This window comes from Clavelina lepadiformis, chromosome 5 (genome assembly GCF_947623445.1).
Source record: "Clavelina lepadiformis chromosome 5, kaClaLepa1.1, whole genome shotgun sequence".
Taxonomy (NCBI): Eukaryota; Metazoa; Chordata; class Ascidiacea; order Aplousobranchia; family Clavelinidae; genus Clavelina; species Clavelina lepadiformis.
Genome location: NC_135244.1, coordinates 24,170,614 through 24,191,462, shown reverse-complemented (window position 1 = coordinate 24,191,462; position 20,849 = coordinate 24,170,614). Strand labels below are relative to the sequence as shown.

Sequence of the window (20,849 nt, the reverse complement as noted above, 5' to 3'; positions counted from 1 at the left end):
GCCAAATGCTTCAACTTTTACACAAGTTTTTTTCCAAAAAAAAAACAGCCAAACGCCTTAATTTTGAACCAACACAAAATGTCAACTTTAGCCTGGACCTGCACTCAACAAACGTCATAACAACAACAAACCTTCACAAATTAACGTCACATGTGCACTGGACCAGAACCATTTAAAAATTTTCTATAGTGACGTCTTGCATGGGACCTTCGTCACAATCGCCGTGTTGCCGTTTGAAAACTCCTTTAAATGGTATTACAAGACCTGAACACTTACCTCGGGTCTTCTCACTCGCTGGATCGTTTGAACAATTTGGCTGTTTTAGTCGTTCATCGGGAGGCTGCAAATAGAATAGATATCGATCGAGTGATCCAAGCATTCAGCCAAAACACAGACGAGCCGAAATCAATTTGATGAACCAAGTTCTCGATAATCTTTCACTTCTGCTAAATACAACAACCAGGGAGTTGAAAACAATTATTTCATTTTCTTGCTCTTATGTTACCTGTTGTTCGAGCGGCTGTTCTGACGCACGTGACCTCTCTTTTTTGGCAGCGTGTAAACACATTGTGAACAGGTCCCATGTGCTTGTTATTTTTGTAAACGTTTATGAAGTTTGTTTAACAAGAAGATTAGAAACTAAAAAGCAATAACCTTCTTAGAAAGCAATTAGTTTACACTGTAGCTTTGCAGCTTAACAACTGGGGATGTGCAAAGATTCATTGGTCGGCTTTTTCAGTATTGACCTTTGCCCTTTGCTTTCATTCCTCTTATGACAAACGCACGCGCCGTCGCACACACACTTGTCGCCTTTTTCCTTTTCTGCGATCCACCAATCACGGTTGAATGATTTTCATTTTGTGACTATTTAAGCGCTGGTGCGAAGTAGCAACCATCAAGTTGAGCGACACCGTACGTAATAATCGTCTTCGAAAAGGTCATACGAGGTGAATTGAAACCGTTGTGGGCGAGTGTCGTATTCTGAATAATGTCGATTCCAAAAATAAGAAACAATTCGATTAAAAAAGTTGTGTTTTGATTAGTGAAGATAAAAACTTGGGAGGGGCGAGTATATATTCTGGCATAATTCCACAAAATGTGCAATTTTTGTGATTGTTTGGATTTGTCTGTAATAATAATATGTAGATTTGTGCCTGTGCTTGTTACTATCAATAATCTGCCGACAGAGAATTGATTTATTCGTTCAAACCAAAGATTGTTAAGATCACGCAATTAGGTGCTATCAAAACGGTTTTGACAGAGTCAGAATTGATTTATACGTAGACTCTGCCATGACAATGAGGTTCTGACATCGGCTGCATCATCGGCCATTACATGAAGAATGTATTTGTATAAAATGTTAATCTTTATTGGGCTATTTCGCTGAACAGTAAATTTAATTAAAGCTTATTTTAGAAGCCCCTAAAAAATAAGTGATAATTTAAATTTGAAGAGATTTACGGTTTATCGGAACTGAAATTCTTTACTTGAAGTTGATCAAAATGGCGGACAATTGCACGCAAGGTGAGGATGATTTCTATGACGCAACAATCATGAAATATCGTCATGTGGGGTTCATGGAACATGATGGCGGTTAATTTTTTTTTTCAATGATGATCTAAAATACATGAGTTTAAAGATAAAAGAAATTTATTTGCTGGTTTGGGTTCCTTACCGTTTACTAATCTACTAATATCTATATATCTATATATCTAATAATTATATTAATAATCTACTAATATCTATCTAACAATTACATTACTTATCTACTAATATCTATATATCTATCTAACAATTACATTACTAATCTACTAATATCTATATATCTATCTAAAATTTATATCACTAATCTTCTAATATCTATCTAATAATTATATTACTAGTCTACTTTCGAAAGAAAAATAAGAATTAGAGTGAAAGCTGTTTAATCGTATTAATGTTTTAAAACGGTTTAGTTTGCTTTTAAAAGATCGTATTTTTAGTGGTTTTGAGGCGTGCGCTTGAGTCTCCACATCATCGAACCCTATTGCATAATTAGTTAATGATTATCTATGACAAAGACTCGTGTGACCTTAGAAGACTAATTAGTTTGTTCATGTGCGATTGCAAAGGACTAATATTTGTTAAATGATTAGATTATCAAATGGTCACGTATTAGTAGCTCTCGTTTCGTGTAAAAGGACTGATATATATTGGACCACAGTGCAAAGGTATTAAGATGCATTAATATTTAGCTAATGGGGCGACTACCAACGCGTTATGAACTTTAGACTTTTTACCGTCGCCAGCTTCTATCACGTCGTCATGTGGTAGTTCCTCTAAAGTCTAAAGTTGGCAAAACATAAAACGCTGCCTACTGTTGCACAACTCTGAGTCAAATTTAAATTCATTTTGAATCACAAAGACCTTTAACCGTCAAAGTTTTATTTTCAGACAATTTCTTCCAAGGCAAGATAATTTCGATAAAGTCAAAGCTGGAAAGTGGAAACACTGATGACGTTGACAAGGAATGTCAACAACTCGTTGCTATGGATACCGAAAAGAGCTGCTCCAATTGTGACGTAGTGGTTCAAGACGTCATAAGCGTCGGTATATCACTGATTGAGAAAAAGCAGCTTTCGACGTCACTGTCGCTGATGAAATGGGCGATCAACCTGTGTGAGAATATCTCCGATGCTGAACTCAAGTTGAAGAGGTTGGTTGGTTGTGGCGAGGTCGCTGCAAAGGTTGGTGAAGAGTTTCTTATGAACAACTGGATCGACCAAATCAAAGATCAAGTCTTCCCAATCCAGCTGGACCTCTACGACCGAATAAAAGCTGTCAAGAGCTCGGATCTTAAACTGAAGGCGGAGATTCAATGCACAGGCGCTTTTTACTTGGGTGCGTGCTATTGTTTCCTCGAAAATAGCGAAGCAGATCTAGAATTCCTGGAGTCGGCCATGAGAGGAATGGATGCTCAGTTTGGAGATCAAAAGATTAAACGTAAAGTCTATGCCATGGCGTTTGGGATACTCGCTTACATGAACCACTTCAAGGGCAAGACACAAGAAGCTGCGGATCAGGCCACGAAGGCATTGAACATGCTGCGGGGAGCTGAAGATTACGAGAGCGAGAAGGAGAGAGAAGAATGGTATGAATGGGCCAACCCATTCTTGCAATTCGCGAACACTTCTTCCTAGTCATTAAAACAAGATTTCTTTTAATAAAATAGAATTGCTTCTGCCTGAATATATGCGGAAAATTTTCAATGCATAAATCTATACCAGCTTGGTGTTCGAAATTTAGCGTACGTTTGTTGCTTAATGCATACAGTATCTGGAATGTTGTGTTATCAAAATAATAAACACAGATGCGGCATTCTCTGTCCTTCCTTATCTCGCCAACTTCACAGCTGGTGATGTCACAATACGCCTTTATTCGTCATTACGCGGTAGCCTATAGTTTGGTGTTTCGTTTTCAGATACAGTTGATCTCGCAGCCCCATAAGGCATCAACGATATGTAGGAAGGTAGAGTATAGACTTGCTAAAGCGAAATACAGCATAAAGGAAGGCGGTAAATAGGGTCTTGTATATAGGTGGGTTAGGTTATGGGCTAGATTGTACTATAATCTGACATGTAATCCACAATGGAAAGCGTATTACCTGTACATGTACACCGAACTTCTATATATATCCCTATCGCCTACGCCACGTTCCCATCCGCTTTGGCCAACAACGATCCCAACCCACCGCTCCACTGTTTGTTATTGCGTAAGCGCCCGCGATTCTGCTTTTATGTCCCACTTGGCCAACCCAATACCTTACATGTAACAGTTTTCACTTTCATCCATCATGACTTGGGTGTAAATAAGAATGCATTCAACTTCCATATCGCCCTTCGTGCTTTGGCAAAGCAGAGAGCAAGGCACAGAGCAATGAGTTCTACCTACGCTCTGCGATTGGTTATTCCACATTTGATAAAACAAGGATTGTTATCTATATAACAAAGACAAATGTAGTTGCATCACTACAAATGCCAACACATTCTCTGCAGGGTTATAAATTATCCAGGAAATTTTGGGTTTTTCATGCAAAGTGTGTTGGGCAAGTTGCAGCGTAGCTACTATAATAAATGTAATAAACTTGGCAGCTCCGTTACCGCGAGTTCTGTGTCCGCTTGTTTGTTTTAACTTGCGCAAGTCATGTTTTACCAGTTTCCAGCTTAAAAACGCAAACAACACACGACCTTAGCCTGTGAAAGGTCTAATCCAAACCCAGCACTCGTACCTTGTGGGTTTAGCAATTTCAGTCACTTTCAGCATCAAGCAACTCGAGATTTCTTCATCATTAGAATAGAATTACATCGTCCTCCAAGGTAAGATTAATTAGTTTGTTCAAGTTTGTTTGCAAAGGACTAATATTTGTTAAATGATTAGATTATCAAATGGTCACGTATTAGTTGCTCTCGTTTCGTGTAAAAGGACTGATATATATTGGACCACAGTGCAAAGGTATTAAGATGCATTAATATTTAGCTAATGGGGCGACTACCAACGCGTTATGAACTTTAGACTTTTTACCGTCGCCAGCTTCTATCACGTCGTCATGTGGTAGTTGCTCTAAAGTCTAAAGTTGGCAAAACATAAAACGCTGTGTACTGTTGTACAACTCTGAGTCAAATTTAAATTCATTTTGAATCACAAAGACCTTTAACTGTCAAAGTTTTATTTTCAGACAATTTCTTTCGAGAAAAGATAACTTCGATAAAATCAAAGCTGGAAAGTGGAAAGACTGATGACGTTGACAAGGAATGTCAACAACTCGTTGCTATGGATACCGAAAAGAGCTGCTCCAATTGTGACGTAGTTGTTCAAGACGTCATAAGCGTCGGTATATCACTGATTGAGAAAAAGCAGCTTTCGACGTCACTGTCGCTGATGAAATGGGCGATCAACCTGTGTGAGAATATCTCCGATGCTGAACTCAAGTTGAAGAGGTTGGTTGGTTGTGGCGACGTCGTTGCAAAGGTTGCTGACGAGTTGGTTATGAGCAACTTGAAAGACCAAATCAAAGATCAAGTCTTCCCAATCCAGCTGGACCTCTACGACCGAATAAAAGCTGTCAAGAGCTCGGATCTTAAACTGAAGGCGGCGATGGAATGCGCGGGCGCTTGTTACTTGGGTGCTTGCTATTGTTTCCTCGAAAATTATACAACAGAAGTAGGATTCCTGGAGTCGGCCATAAGCGGAATGGATGATGAGTTTGGAGACGACGCGGTGAAGTATAAAGTTTACGGCGGGTCGGTTGGAGTTCTCGCTTACATCAACCAGGGCAAGGGCAAGCACAAAGAAGCTGTGGAGCTGGCGAAAAAGTCACTGGAGGCGATGCAGAAAGCTGAAGATTATGAGAATGAAAAAGAGGAGAATAATTGGCTTGGTGCATCAAGTCAATTTTTGCACCTTTCGCAAAGCAAGCTTTTCTATAAGCACATTTAATTGCTGTTACGCATGTAGAGTGCAACTTGCATATATTTGTGTATTAATTACAAGTATGTTACTTGTGTTGTAAACGTTACATTCACCAGTCGTATGATAAACTTGTCAATCATGAGTGGCTGCTGTTTTCAGAGAAGTCGAAATTTTTGTTACGTAATTACTGCTGCAATTATTACGTCATGAAAATAAAATACACAGATGCTGCATGCCACAAGTAAGCTTTATGTTTTGTGATGTCAGAATAACATAATCCGTTATTAAGCATCATTCCGTCATTCGAATGTGACTTAAGCATAGCCTTGTTATGGTCAGAGCACAAGCATCGGCTGATCTCGTTTGTTCTGGATTCTGCTCACCACCAAGGATGAAGTTTTGGTTAACTTTTGCCGTAACAGCACTCCTAGTGGTAGTTAGATGGGAAAATTGATTAAAATTTCAAGTCAATCGACTCTAGGGTTATTTTGTATCAATGTATTTTAAAACTTTTATATTATTTTCTCTCGATAATGAGGACATTTGTTTTTCGATTCTGCCTCAAAATACACCGTGGATCACAGACAACAGCCATTCATACACGATAGAGGCATTGACGAGGGTTGTGGGACTTTGCTGTAAGACGCCCGTACATACCGCGCCAAGTTTTAACGACGAACAAAACAAAATGTGAAGATTTCGGATGCAAATTGTGTCAGTGTCGATTCCCATTTGATGGTGGTCAACCCTGCGCCAACCATCATCCGTGCCGTAAGCTCGGGTTTGATTCCTGAGGTCCGGTCGTACCAAAAGTTCTCAAAATGCACCCGAGCATGACGTGGATCGACACGAAGAGGGGTTGACGCGAAACGCGCTGACGTCACTAGAGGTCGGGCAGAGAGTCGGGTCAGAACTTAACACGTGATTGCTTATTGGATGCGGAATTTTTGAGATTGTCGCTTTCAACCAGGAAGATTGTCAAGTAAATCTGTGAGTTTCAAGTCTGGGGTTATCTGGGTGATAACCATGGAAACCATCAAGTCGTGGTTGGAAACAGACGAGCAACTGTAAAAGCTATGTAGGCTATTTTTGAGTTATCCAAATCATTATCGTGATTTTTTTTTACCGAAACTTCCAGAAGCATAAAGTGGCCGAGGGCTTCAGTGCGAGTCTTTATGTCACCATATGCTGCTGTTTATATGACGTCACCCGGGCAGGAAGCGAATGGCCGTTTTATGTTTTGAAATAATCTTGGCGGGATGATAAAAGCGATGAAGAGGACGTGATAATATGCACGACGAAGATTTTGGCGACAATCTCGGTTATGATGTAACAATGAGTCAAACCGCAACAGGAACCATCGGGCGACGAGATTGTTTGATAAGTGTTTAAAGACGAAAAGCGCTGATAGAAAGAGCAGTTTCTTCAAGAATAAGCCTCAAACGTCCCAGGTATGTTGTGTCTTGTGTGACGCTCTTACGTATGTTGAACCTAATTTTGGTCGTTGTTGTTTCAGGTTAAATCGATCAAAATGACAACCATCGCCGCACAAGGTAATCACTAATGCTGGTATTGTTCGTTTAATACAAATATATGATGTTTATGGTTAAGTGTAAGTTGCTCCACACCAGTTACTTTGCCCTGAACGCTTTTAAGTGAATTCACCTTCACCGCTTGATTCTAATGGAAATTCATCTTCCATTGTGAAGATATTTAACCGATAAAGTTTCATTTTCAGACAACTACTTCCAAGGCAAGATAACTTCGATAAAGTCAAAGCTGGAAAGTGGAAAGACTGATGACGTTGATAAGGAATGTCAACAACTCGTTGCTATGGCTACCGAAAAGAGCTGCTCCAATTGTGACGTAGTTGTTCGAGACGTCATGAACATCGGTAAATCGCTGAATGAGAAAGAGCAGTTTTTGACGTCACTGTCGCTGATGAAATGGGCGATCAACCTGTGTGAGAATATCTCCGATGCTGAACTAAAGTTGAAGATGTTGGTTGGTTGTGGCGAGGTCGTTGCAAAGGTTGCTGACGAGTTGGTTATGAGCAACTTGAAAGACCAAATCAAAGATCAAGTCTTCCCAATCCAGCTGGACCTCTACGACCGAATAAAAGCTGTCAAGAGCTCGGATCTTAAACTGAAGGCGGCGATGGAATGCGCGGGCGCTTGTTACCTGGGTTCTTGCTATTGTTTCCTCGAAAATAGCGAAGCAGATCTAGAATTTCTGGAGTCGGCCATAAGTGGAATGGATGCTCAATTTGGAGATCAAGCGATTAAAGTTAAAATCTATGCCATGGCGTTTGCGACGCTCGCTTACTTCAACCACATCAAGGGCAAGACCCAAGAAGCTGCGGATCAGGCCACGAAGGCAATGAACATGCTGCGGGGAGCCGAAGATTACGAGAACGAGAAGGAGAGAGATGAATGGTATTCCTTCGCCAACCAATTCTTGCAATTCGCGAACACTTCTTCCTAGTCATGAAAACAAGATTTATTCTAATAAAATAGAATTGCTTCTGCCTGAATATATACGGAAATTTTTCAATGCATAAATCTATACCAGCTTGGTGTTCGAAATTTAGCGTATGTTTGTTGCTTAATGCATACAGTATATGGAATGTTGTGTTATCAAAATAATACACACAGATGCAGAATTCTGTGTCTTTCCTTATCTCGCCAACTTCACAGCTGGTGATGTCACAATACGCCTTTATTCGTCATTACACGGTAACCTATGGTTTGGTGTTTCGCTTTCAGATACAGTTGATCTCGCAGCCCCATAAGGCATCAACGATATGTAGGAAGGTAGAGTATAGTCTTGGTAGAGCGAAATACAGCATAAAGGAAGGCAGCAAATAGGGTCTTGTAGACAACTGGGTTAGGTTATAGACTTTGTTGTACTATAATCTGACATATAATCGACGATGGAAAGTGTAGCGCCTAAGAATGCATTCAACTTCGATAAGCGCCCGCGATTCTGCTTTTTTGTCCCACTTGGCCAACCTTACATGTAACAGTTTTCACTTTCATCCATCATGACTTGGGTGGACATAAGAATGCATTCAACTTCGATATCGCCCTTCGTGGCTTTGGCAAAGCAGAGAGCAAGGCACAGAGCATTGAGTTCAACCTACGCTCTGCGATTGTTTATTCCACATTTGATGAAACACGGATTGTTACCTAATAAAGGCAAAGGTAGTTGCATCGATCACTACAAATGCCAACACATTCTCTGTATGGTTATAAATTATCCAAGAAATTTTGCGTTTTTCGCGCAAAGTGTGTTGGGCAAGTTGCAGCAAAGCTACTAATAAATGTAATAAACTTGTCAGCTCCGTTACTAATACTCGACAGGTTGCTGTCAACGACTAGTATTTTGAGACACATAGACACTCATATCATCATCAAAAGAGACCAAGTTTCAAAAACAACGTAGCTTAGAGGGTGACCGTCCTTTAAACCCTTTGCCCATCTTTGTCCAGCACAAACATACAACAGTCGTCAATAATTGCTGCAAGTGTTACATAATTTTGTGTCATCGTCATAAAATTGAGTCAGCCCGGTTTGTGCTGCAACAAACATTGTGATTGTGATCAAACACTTGTCTGTATGACCTGGCAATAGCTGACAAACTAATTTGTCACACAATCAACACAATTAGGAATTCAAATAGACATCTTGCGCAATTAAAACTCACAATCATTGTGACTATGATCAAAGTCTGGTTAAATAAAATCATCATCCTTAAATAAATCATCCCGTGAGGCAAGAATAAAATATTCTATAATCTAGTGAATAACATCTGGTGTGGTTTAATATTTTGATTGTGATTGAGTATTTTGATGCATCATTTATCGTTTGTAAATATCTTCTGTTTTAAGAGTTTTTTTTTTTATGTATTTTATAAGAATTTATAGGAATTTATAATTCCCTACTTCATATATTTTATAGGAAAGGTGCCAAAACAATTGGGTTCTATGATCCAGTCACCAACGAATGGCAAGTATCGACCAACATGGACAGAAAACGACAATGGCATTGCGTTCTTTCCATCTGAATTACGTTCGTGTTTAGTTGTTGTAATTGAAAGATGTAATTCCTGTAAATTTTGTAAATATCTTCAGAGCACAACCACAGTGCGCGTTTGTCGCCAAATCTTAAGTGACCAAGAACAAATTTTCCTCTTCGTGAACAACGAACTATCAATGCAAGAAATGATTGCAAGTCAGTACAAGTTTAAAATCTCAAAGTGTGTTTATTGGTGTAAGATATCGTTGATTTTTCCTGCACAATAATAAATGGCAAATTTTAAAATTTGGCGGAAAAATATTTATCTAAATCAATGAATACTTCGTGACCATCGCCTTCACGCGCATGCGCACGAAGGGACTACATCATGGTGAGAATATTGATGCGAACTTCACTTGTTATGTTTGCAAGCGCAGATGCATTAGAAGCCTGGTAGTTTCCAAACAAAGAAAACTTTAAAAAATTAGTAATAAGGTTCAAAGTAGACAACGGGAGAAGAGATGCTGATTTTAATCATGTTTAAGTAAAAAAATGTTTAAGCAAAAACAGGTTTTAATCATAAAAGTAGGCTATATAAGAATTTTGACAATCTTCCTCGAGTTATTGAAAACTAAAATCCCAAATTTAACAATTTTAACATTGCAAGCCAGTTACATGCCTGGAAGTGTCCAGTCTTGTTAGTTAGTCCAGTCTTGCCTTGCCAGTTGCGCTACTTCTATACAATTCTTCAACAAGGGCTTCGTTGTTGTGACCTCACAGTGCAAAGTCGTCAACCATGTCCGTTCTTGTGATCCTGATGAACAGTTTAAGCACCGGCAAGATTAAAATTTCGTATAAACGCATTTGGGGCTGGAGTGGTGAGAAATCAAGGCCCAGTTTAAACAAATTCACAAACTTCCAAATTTAGCGATAAATATTTTGACGCCTTTTCCGCTATCCGAAAGTTTCCGAACATCTTTAGCTTCTCGCTCCGTAATATAGTTACAACTGAGCGTAGACACTCCCGTTTAAATGTGATCGAGCGGAGCCGTTAGGTGGTGACACAGAGCAAAATGCAACCCAGCTGCAGGGATTTGATAGAAGCTCAGGTCATTCAAGGTCATGTTCACAAAATATCTGTTCTCCAATTCTGCTAAAGTTTAAAATAATCTGATTCTTTTATTTTATTTTGTTTTCAGATTTAGCAAAATTACGTTGAATATTTGGCTCGGTCCATACAATACATCTCAGCCAATCACCATCGTTATTTCCTTCATTCGTATTTCCCGCTTTTATTCTGGGATTTTAATCAAGCGATCTTACCAATGTGGAGTGGCTACGTAGGAATGTTACGCATATGACGTAACAAAGCATGGGGCGAGTCAGGAGTGGAGATTAATGAATCGATTAACAATGGCCGCCGGTGCAGTGAGCAAGTTCAAAATTATGCTATGACTTTGATATTCTGTCCTCAGTTATAATAAAAGTTTATATTTTTCCAGTAAACGCTTGAAAAATCTTGAACCTTCCTTAGACATGAGTCTCACAAGAACTTAGTTCTCATCCCTGCAAAGTGCGAGCAAGCAACTTAAAAATCACCTTGTATTCAAGATACGAGCAAAACATAAACAAAGGAAGTAGACACAATTTGTCGCGGCAATGAAACACGTTGTTATTTCCATCTTCTCCAATCACGTCATAATGGTCGAATCTGTCGTCTTCGCTACCTCGTGCAATCAAAAGAGCGTGCACTTTTCTCATCTCTGTGATGTCATAATTGGATTTAGACGTGTAACGTTGACTCGAGTGAAACATCTGTCACCCAAGGTAGGCTTCAACGTGCTTTTGCGTTCAAGATTGGGTTGAAATATATTTTGTTTATGTTGAAAATATCCGACCAAATCTGAGTTCGAGTTCGGTAACTTGCTCAGCAGACTCTGCTTTTACAACATCATCATAATTGCTTTATTATTTCGTCACAATGTCGATTGTTCCTATCCACCTTCCTGACGTAAAACAGGACGCGCGCGTCATAGTCAGGCGCATGCCTTGTCCTACATCAGTGGGGGTGATTCGGCATTTTGACGTCATAATATCTTTTATGACAGTCTCGCATCTTTACCGCCACAAAACGACCAACAAGTAGATGGAAGTTGATCGCTTGGTGTCGCTCATGTACAGTACAGCAGGTCAACTTGTCTCCTGCGTGCCTGCGCATCGTGCGATACCACGTGACCTCACGTCATAGAGGCAAGTATTGTTTCGTCATAAAATAATATTCGAAGTTAAATGGAATAAAGGACATTTCTGATCAATTATTCGACCAATCAACTCCGAGCCATAGAGATTAGACATTTACGTCATAATCATCTCCTATGTAACAATGCGCATGAAATGAAGAAGCTTTCCTGAAACCACTTCACTAGCTCATGTGACGAACTTGAAAGTATGAGACTAACGCAAAATATTCGAAATAGTTTCAGCGACGAAAGCGAAACCGGAAGTTACGTCAGCAGATCAGCAGACAACTTCGCGCGCACAAGATGATTGTGCAAGTCGCATTCCGATGACGTAACAATGTCAAAACTCGATCTTGTGATGTTTAGAGGAACAACAACAAGGGTGGAGAGGCTTTTGTCTGCCGTGTGGGACTTTCTGTCGCAATTCAATGAAGCGTGACCCCGAGACATTCTTCCAAATCTTCACACGTATTGAAACTGCACTTGCAATCATAACGAACAAGGCGCTTTCAACATGTGTGAAAATAGTTAAGCTGCTAGTTTGTGTTCAAAACGTTGCCCTAGCGACTAATTTGAAGAGTGTTTGCCTTGAATACCATAGAAATCGCAACATGAAACGCGTCACAATGGACTGACAGAAGAGAATTTGAGCTTCGAACGTGGCCATTCAGCGAACTCATTGTCAGATGCACCGAGTACATGCAATGACGTCATGCATGCCTGCACCACATCTGGCCACGTGTTGCCAAACAATCCATGCTTTGTGACGAAATAAATGAGCTAATATTATGCTTTGTTGATTGCTGACAAGTTGCGAAATGCGAAATTAAATGGAAATATTAACAACTGGAATTCCCCAACTCGTTTATTCTTCACAAAGAGATCAATTATCACGTCATAGAAAAAGTCGCTTCCAAAATTTTCTATGCAAATGAAGTTAAAAATAATCCGACATCGCCTGTCACAGAAGCGCTTCTTTCAGCGCTTGGCTGGTTTCTACAAGTTTTCTCTGCCGTCACGTGACACGTGGTACGATTATTTCCAAGCGGAAATCGACTTTCGATTTTGCGACACTTCCGGTTTCTGTCGATGAAACTTGTTCGTTCAAAGGTGGACGCGAGATTACTTTCACTTTGACTGGAGGGGTAATGAAGAGAAAATTTACATACTTTGTGACGTAATAGGCACCGATTTCTGCCGGTGACTCGAACGCAATTTGCTGCGTCACTCCGCTTGACTTAGATTGATCATCTGTTACGTCACTGAACACTGAGTGACGCGCTGTTGTATTCCGCTAAACCGTAAGATCCTTGCATGCAGATGACGTCAAAGCTGCTTACGTAATCTCATCGGCCCAATGTCATGTGACACGTGCATTAGGGGGTGCACGTGCCTGCAAAACATTCGAACCGGTGAAGATACCCCCCTTGAACTTGAACTTGGATTTCTGCCCTCCTTTTAAATACGTCCCCGCTATGCTGACAAATATCCAAAGTAATGCGCTGGACTCAATCGCTGCTGTCGTCATATACGTTCGTCTGTGAGCTCACAATCACTGGATTTGATCGATGACGGCGCTGGTGATGGAGTTGGGAGGTAGCCATCAAAATGCTGAAATAAACAGAGTATTTTGACAGGTACCTGCCACCGCCAACCAGCTTAAATGAAACCCTGCTCCCAGCTCGAAGCTCCTTTTATATGCGCGCTATTTACGGAGGATATATCCATGACGTAATCCCATTATGACATACTAGTCACCTGATGTTGCGCCAATTTGTGAAACTGATTTCAATATGTCACCGATCTTAACAAGATTCCGATCTAATATCACAACAAAGTAGCATAGTCACGTCACAAAGACACTTTCAAGGGACCACTCACAGTGCGACCTGACATGCACAATAAATAGTAACGCTTTGTTACGTAACCATGTTGCAATAAACGTCAAAACAAATCATAGACAGCAAGAAATCTTTTCAATGAAAGCGGTGCGTCTAGACACCAACCGTATTTCAACGTCATTGTTGAACCCCGCGTCCCGAACCACAGCGACAAAATCGTAAAGTAACGAAAGCTAGAACAGGAACGTTTTTGTCTATTTATATCTCACACCTCACGTGATGCCCTACGTCACTAGCGAAATCTTCCAGTAATTTTCCTCAGCGGCGTCCTCAGCAGTTGACAGCAATACGTTCTGATTGTTACGAAACTATTCCTATTCACTTTTCTCCACTGTTTTTATATGACGTCACAATAGAAAACTGGGAGATCGATTTGTAAAATAAACAGTCGCCGACGTCGCACGTTTGGTGGCGAGGTCCATTGTGACGTTAGTCTGAGGCAACTAAAATGCAAATGAAGTTAAAATTTAGTTGATTTTCAATTCCACTGTTTGGAATATGACCTAACCTGCGGTGATTGGCTGCATGTATATGTCAATATTACGTCGTTTCTGTGCAACTGAATTGTCTTAGCGCATTGCATCGTATTTGATTGTTCGTGTTAATATTTGCTGAGGCTGTTTGATGCCAAGCATACTGCATACAAGCATGTGCTGTGCGACTGCGACTGGCTTGATCAGGGGAAAGTCGAACTTTGCAGAAAACTCCACCATTGCCTCAGCTATGCTCTGTATGGGACGTATGCGCCTTCACCTGGCTCTACTACTCTCTGTCCTAACCGAGTTGACAACGTTTAAGTAATTATTCTGCTCATTACTTCAACTCGATTAAATCGCGTCCGCATCTCGCGGTATCTCGTTTCTCTCGTCTGTTCCCACTTTGCTTCGTCATTTTCAAACAAAAGGATTTTTTCGAAAAGAAATATCTCGGGGATTACCCAGGTTAATATTGTGACTACCGATGGCGTAATAGCGGTCACGTGAGGCGAGCGCGTGACAATGACGTAACTTCAAAAGAATCCCAGAGGCAATTCTGGTTCCCCGTCACGATTAGTCGACTCAATCGCGTTACATTTGATTGATTTCCTTATATGGTAAATTGTTCACCAGACATTTACATTCAATTTTAAAGAAGGGAACTCATAGCGTGATGCCATGGCAACGCAACCAACACTTCATCAATTATGTCGTCACAATTTCACATTCTGAAACTGCGCTTTTCCCCTGTAACCAGTACACACCTTTCTCCTCTATGACGTCACAATCTCCACGTCGCTTGAAAAGGTCTTTCGTGTTGAGTGAAGCGTGGCCGTGGGTGGGCGGAGATTCGTTGAATAGCTCGCAAAAAAGCGATCGACCGTTACCGCGCTTATAATGTCGCACATGCGCAGTGGAGGCCCTAATCACGTGACAAGGAACCTGTTTCCGCCTTGTGCCACGTGACAGCCAAACTTTGCTCGATATGACGTAAACAATCGTGATTATGATGCGATCGAGGGGTGTTTACTTCGCTAGTACCAATTTTGGGCTGGAATGACTCAGGATCGTGATTGGAGAGTTTGTCACGTGAGCGCAGGCTTGTGACACGTCACTCCAGAATGAGAACATGCATGAGCCTCATTAAGTTAACGACGTCATAATTATTTCTTTGTTGATCAATTCCAAATCATCGGGGTGATGCAGCAAAAGCCCCAGTTTATTTGCCGAAAATTTGTTGCAGAGAATCTCGCAAGACCTGTATCCAGCCGCTGTCCTGTTTGTGGGAAACTGAGTCGCGTCATATCCTTAGATTGTTGATCATGATTTTTGACTAAATTTACGCAACAAATTTAAACAAACCGCTGTCATTCGTATCTTTATGTCAACTTGTTTCACAACAACGCGTTGATGTTTGCTGCTGTTACGTGTCCGCTGCTTCCTGCCATGCTCGACCTCGCATTGCGCACTTGGCGTGGCGGCCTTGGTACAACCGCCATCACTAACCTGACGTTGCTGGCCTGCTTACAACGACAGGCCGGGTTGGACGAGCGCACGCGAGACAAGATTGCGCGGTGTTAAAATAATTGACGTCACAGCTGATGTAAGACACGGACTCTGTGACGACAACCACGTGCGACTTTCAGCCTGATCTTGCCTAAGGTAGAAGTTGCAATTTCGTGTGGAAATTTCCCAGTTTTAGGCGGAGGCGTTTAGGAATGCGGGAATTGTACGCGTGGTGGCACGCATGGAAGGGGTGCGGGTGATTGGACAAAAAATTGGCGAAGAGGAAAGAGCGTAAACAAGCGTCGATCGCGATAAAAACGCCCCAACCCACAACCCCATAAATACTGCAACAAAAACGGACTAAGGGCTACGACTACACAAGGCAACTTGTGACGTCATAATGCAAAACTGGACGTAGAAGATGAGCGGTATATTGTGTGAGATTAAAGTCACGATTGGTCAGCTCATTGTCACATGACTCCATCATAAAGACGTGTTGTTAATAAACGAAGTTGCTGCAGTTCCAACGAGGCGTGAAGTGGAAAATTTCAGCAGCAACAGCTGGCTATAGATAGAAACATAATCAGGTTTTCATACCAACCAGGTCACAAGACCGGAAGCGAAAATCGCCAACTATGTAGACAACTTACTATTTCTGCAGCTTATTATGAAATCATCGGAACTAACAAGACTTTAGCAACGGACCAAGGAACACGTAATAAAGGAACACGTAATAAATCTACCACGGTTGAAACTACTTGCGGGTTGACGTCAACGCCACTTTAATCTGTGATTGGCTGAAACAAGAAGTGGTCTCATTCCATAAATAGAAATCTCAGCATCGACTTGAAACTGGAGAAAGAAGTTGAATTTTAGACTTGTAAATACGACTGAGTCATCAATTGCGCCATTTAGAAATGTTTAAGCTAAAATCAAGTGGATTATGAAGCTCAATGTTATCAGCTGCATTGCGTGATGCAATTGTTTCACAAAATTCTACATGAAAAGACAGAAAACGCAGAACTTTTAAAGTAAAAAAATGTCATCAAATACAATCGCAAGATGCCGCTGTTCTGAGCAACATGTCTAAGATTTGGTAAAGCGAATTATCGTTTCTACCAATCCTATAACAGTTAAGTAACTTTGCTTAACGACCCTCCTTCTCATCAGGTATATTATATCTGCCAGACTATTTCAATCTTCTTAAGACTTTCAAATTCTCGGCGCTTTCTAAGCTCATAAAATGCAGCTGGAATGGAGGCATGCCTGATGCAAAAATTAATACTAACGATGGCAAGCTGCAATTGTGACGTAATAACCACATTGCGCTCGTGACAGTTTGATGCCGATCATGACGACTCGGGGAAGGCAAAGCGTAGAGCAGATATTTGACAACATTACGACCGAATATATCCGCGGTTACGACCAATGTTAGAACAACTTAAGGTGAACTTAAAAGCCTGAAAACAGTCACGCAACAAATTTCACAGCAAACTTCTCCATAAATTCTTCCCATATCCAACCATATTCGCTTTCCTGACTTTCTCACAGGTTACAACAGCTTCTGTAAGGAACGGCTGTTTTTGACAAACTCTCGCATCTTAGAAAATGCCTCAGGCCGCCGCTTTCTCGCTGCAGCATCGAGACAACTTTAAGAAAACATTGAACTAGAAATTAAATCGATGCTCGCACTTACCTTAGCCTGTGTTTGTGGAACCTCCGCGTGTTTAAGACGTTTCCATTAAAGAAGCGGTAACTCATTGTTACAAGACCGCTCTCTAGCCGCCGCCATTTTGAAAATCCTTCAAAGAATGCGGAACTGGACCCTGCCTGGGCCTGCGCCTTCAAATATGTATCCGGGGGTTTTCCACGGGGCTCGAAACTATCACAAACCCTTGCAATGGCGTCAGAGCCTCAACGCGAACATGTGCCTTGTATCACCTGCGCGGCCTATTATTGTGGTGCGAGATCGTGACATTTCCAGCTTTGCTCTACAGCAAACTGAAAGAAGCTTGGCCCAATCGCTCAAGATAACAGTGAGTGTATATTATACGTCATTATACTTGAAAACATGATTTCACAAAGATTTATCCGAGGTTAATTTTTAGCCTTGAAGGGACTTTTTGCTCAAAAAAGCAATCGCCATTTCCGAGCACTTTCACAGCGAAAAAATTCCAGGATTACGTCATAATCCGAATAAGTGTTGGATATAAATAGAAACTTCATAATTAATGCTAGAAAATATTAACTTTAAGCGAAACAACAAATACAAGCACTTTTGTTGAAGATTCCGAGGCCTGTTGGTCATTTTAACAAAAATCACAAACCCTGCAAAATTTGACAACTTTGCCTTCACCTGCTGCGCGATTAGTAGCTCAATGAAAAGGTTATTCCCGCAAAATATTTCACTCTCGCTCCTCATACGTCACATGACGTTTTAACGTCATTACCTTTCTCGTGCTGCCCAATGTACGAGCTCTTTGTCATCGTCTAACGGTGAACAAAATTCTACGTTTAGTATAAAATGACTTGTGCTAATGTGATTTGGAAGGGACAATATTTCACATCTAAAAATAAAACTTTTATAATATTCTGTCAATTCTGCATCATATTCACCGCAAAAATGCACAATCATGCACAGAGCAGTGACTCAATAAAAAATTAAATGATTTTTCCCTCAAAGCAATTTACTTAACTCGCCTCGATCTAAGCCACGTGGGGCGACATTAAAACCTTTCTCATGGTAGGCACAGCGCATGGTTGGAGCTCTTTGCTATCGTCTAGCGGTACACATATTTCTACATTTATTATAAAGTAATCTCCGCTGGTGTGATTTGTGTGAACAATATTTTATAACAAAATATTCTTAAAATTGCAAATAGTTTAGTCAATTCTTCATGAAATTCATCTTTTGCAAAAAAAACGCACAATCACGCACAGAGTAGTTTGGGAAAGGTTTGTATTGGTCACAAATCATGCCAATTGTGATGTAATAATGTAAACCTATATTTCTTTATACAAGTAAGTTGTTTGTCATCGGTAAAGGTCAAAGGTTAGAGGGTGCAGACGACACAAACGACCTCTCGCCCCTGGACAACGGGTTCGCACTGCAGGGAGGGGCACTGGGCCTCCACGACGTAGAGCAGTTCCCCGTTCTGTTCCGCCTCCGACCCGGGCACCACCTGGGGCGTGTCGTCGATACATAAGTGGGGGCTGGAGTGGGCGTGGCTGTGATATGACGTCATAATGATGCCGGTGTACTCACGCGTCCAACCATCGGGGCAAGTGCGCCTTCCAGGGATCATTAACTGGAGAGGGAAGGTTGGGTGAGGAAGATCGAGTTGAAGGAGAGAGTTTTAAACGAAGTTTACCTGCGTGTACCTGCTGCCAGCCATGCACAGAGCACACGGTACGTCATGCAGCCTCAGGGTGGTTCCCTCGATGAGGGAAAGATTAAAGAGGTGGTCCGCCCATGCACCCTCCCTGTACTCCACACCGTACAGGAATGTACCCCCCTGGTTGCCGTCAATGTACTTCCCCTGTAGGTATTGTACCTCTTTGTGCAAACAAATCAAATCTGACCCGCTTCCTGAGTGGGTGTAGTGGCCACCCGCCGCAAAACCTACGTCATAATCAATACTGTGACAACATTCGCGTCGCTTTTGTGACCGAGCGGGGTCTTACCTTCGTACACCATCGTCGTCCGTGCCTGGTTGGGGCAATCCCTGCGGCCCCATCTGACGTAGGTGACCCCGCCGCCTATATAAGTGATAGATTGGGTTAAGTTAGAAAGTTGGTGGTTTTGTATTTAATTGTGAGTGAAACTTCCTTCTACTTCTTAAACAAGTGAAAGTGAAGTCAACGACGAAACATAATCAATGCGCGACACTGAGATGCGACCGGGCAAGCTGCTTTTTAAAGCGATTATGTTCGCGTCAGACAAAAAGATTTAAGTAAATGTTTTATAAATTCGAAATCAAACTTTAACAGCTTTGCCACCTCATCCGCCTATAAACCGCCAACAATAAACTATGTAACGAACGTTCACAACCAACAGCAGTTTAGGCTTGAACAAGGCTGGTATTAAAACTTGGCAAACTTACCGGTCCGAGTAAATTCTCCCTGAATAAAAAAGAATAAATTCCCATATTTAAAACCAAAGAACGAAAGTTATTTGTAAAATAATTCAGCAAAAAACAAGTTCAAGCCGTCGTATAGGCTACTAGTTTGCACGTTGCAATCTACGAAATGGCTCACCTGACTTTCGTCATCAGCCGCTCTCTTAATCACGTGATGATCTGACCCTGCATGGTCATGTACGTCACGTTTTGAGCGAGTCAGCATCGCTCTCATCAATTGCAGTTCTTCATCTGATCTGTGATGACGTATAATATGACGTAAGGATTTACATCATCAATTTTTCAGTAACAGAATTAAAAATAAGATACAGATAACTTTCCAATAATAAGTAGCTTATAACAGTGTGGTAACCGAGTCATCAAACTCGAGTCCTCGAGTCAGGTCAAGTCACTTTTAAGACTCTAGTCACGACGACTATGGTATAATGCAGTGTAATTATCAATTATAACGTTAAGACAATACAGTGCGGCTGGTTACTTACATGTCACGTCCATCTTTGCTCGAGGATGCCCCGAAGTAATAAGAAGCCGAGCACAGGAGCAGAAGAAGAGCGAGGAAGATTCCTCTTTTGAGGAAGAACTTGAGATGAGCTTCATTCAGCACAACTATGTCGCGATTTCTTTTGCCATGGTAACCATCCCCTCTACTCTTGAGCTCATAAAGGGGCATTGTTTGCTCAAAATCTCCTCGATTATTGGAAAGAATCTGGGCTTTATCTGCGCAGACAAAATCCTAGTAATCACAGACTGGACAGAAACAGGCTTTGAAAAGCATAAAATATTTCCACGGCCTTTGGCAATTTTCGTGCCATGCCGACAGAGCGGCAAACAACTATAAAAGGTCAAAGTCAAGTGGTTTTGGTCTAAAACGCCGTTGAACTCGAAGCGTAACAGTTAACTTAAAATTCCTTCCAAAACGTGCCAAGGCTTTTGCCAGCAACTAACAATTAGATAGAAGTAGCGATGCAGCGACCTTACGCTTCTTACCGCGGTCGTGAGCGGTTTGTTTAAACTTTGCGGGATTCTCTTCTAATTTCTTCTCATATCTCTTTATATTAAGGTGGTTGGCGGTAAATTAAAGCGTTAAAGCGCTTCTGCTCTTATGAGCCTCTTGTTAAACACT

The 20,849-nt window shown here is 41.2% G+C and overlaps 3 protein-coding genes and 1 long non-coding RNA gene across 5 annotated transcripts; 2 read left to right on the top strand and 2 right to left on the bottom strand.

Moving 5' to 3' along the window:
• The first annotated feature begins 1,375 nt into the window (after nucleotides 1–1,375).
• On the top strand, nucleotides 1,376–3,357 carry LOC143461245 (uncharacterized). Its single transcript, XM_076959082.1, has 2 exons — nucleotides 1,376–1,524; nucleotides 2,434–3,357. The coding sequence occupies exons 1-2, from the start codon at nucleotides 1,503–1,505 to the stop codon at nucleotides 3,177–3,179; spliced, it is 768 nt and encodes a 255-aa protein (XP_076815197.1). The 5' UTR covers nucleotides 1,376–1,502; the 3' UTR covers nucleotides 3,180–3,357.
• Nucleotides 3,358–6,776: 3,419 nt separating this feature from the next.
• LOC143461244 (uncharacterized) lies at nucleotides 6,777–8,196 on the top strand. Its single transcript, XM_076959081.1, has 3 exons — nucleotides 6,777–6,899; nucleotides 6,965–7,001; nucleotides 7,187–8,196. The coding sequence occupies exons 2-3, from the start codon at nucleotides 6,980–6,982 to the stop codon at nucleotides 7,930–7,932; spliced, it is 768 nt and encodes a 255-aa protein (XP_076815196.1). The 5' UTR covers nucleotides 6,777–6,899; nucleotides 6,965–6,979; the 3' UTR covers nucleotides 7,933–8,196.
• A 2,856-nt stretch (nucleotides 8,197–11,052) lies between these two features.
• Nucleotides 11,053–14,308, bottom strand: LOC143460854 (uncharacterized). Of its 2 annotated transcripts, none has more exons than XR_013117967.1 (2): nucleotides 12,870–14,308; nucleotides 11,053–12,787 (listed from the first exon to the last, which is right to left on the bottom strand). It is a non-coding gene; the product is annotated as an uncharacterized LOC143460854 (long non-coding RNA). The 2 variants fall into 2 exon arrangements; XR_013117968.1 differs by having other exon boundaries at nucleotides 12,874–14,308.
• Nucleotides 14,309–18,529: 4,221 nt separating this feature from the next.
• Nucleotides 18,530–20,472, bottom strand: LOC143459698 (uncharacterized). The gene is made up of 6 exons (XM_076956936.1): nucleotides 20,209–20,472; nucleotides 19,845–19,962; nucleotides 19,691–19,709; nucleotides 19,272–19,346; nucleotides 18,959–19,209; nucleotides 18,530–18,895 (listed from the first exon to the last, which is right to left on the bottom strand). The coding sequence occupies exons 1-6, from the start codon at nucleotides 20,394–20,396 to the stop codon at nucleotides 18,641–18,643; spliced, it is 906 nt and encodes a 301-aa protein (XP_076813051.1). The 5' UTR covers nucleotides 20,397–20,472; the 3' UTR covers nucleotides 18,530–18,640.
• Nucleotides 20,473–20,849: the final 377 nt, after the last annotated feature.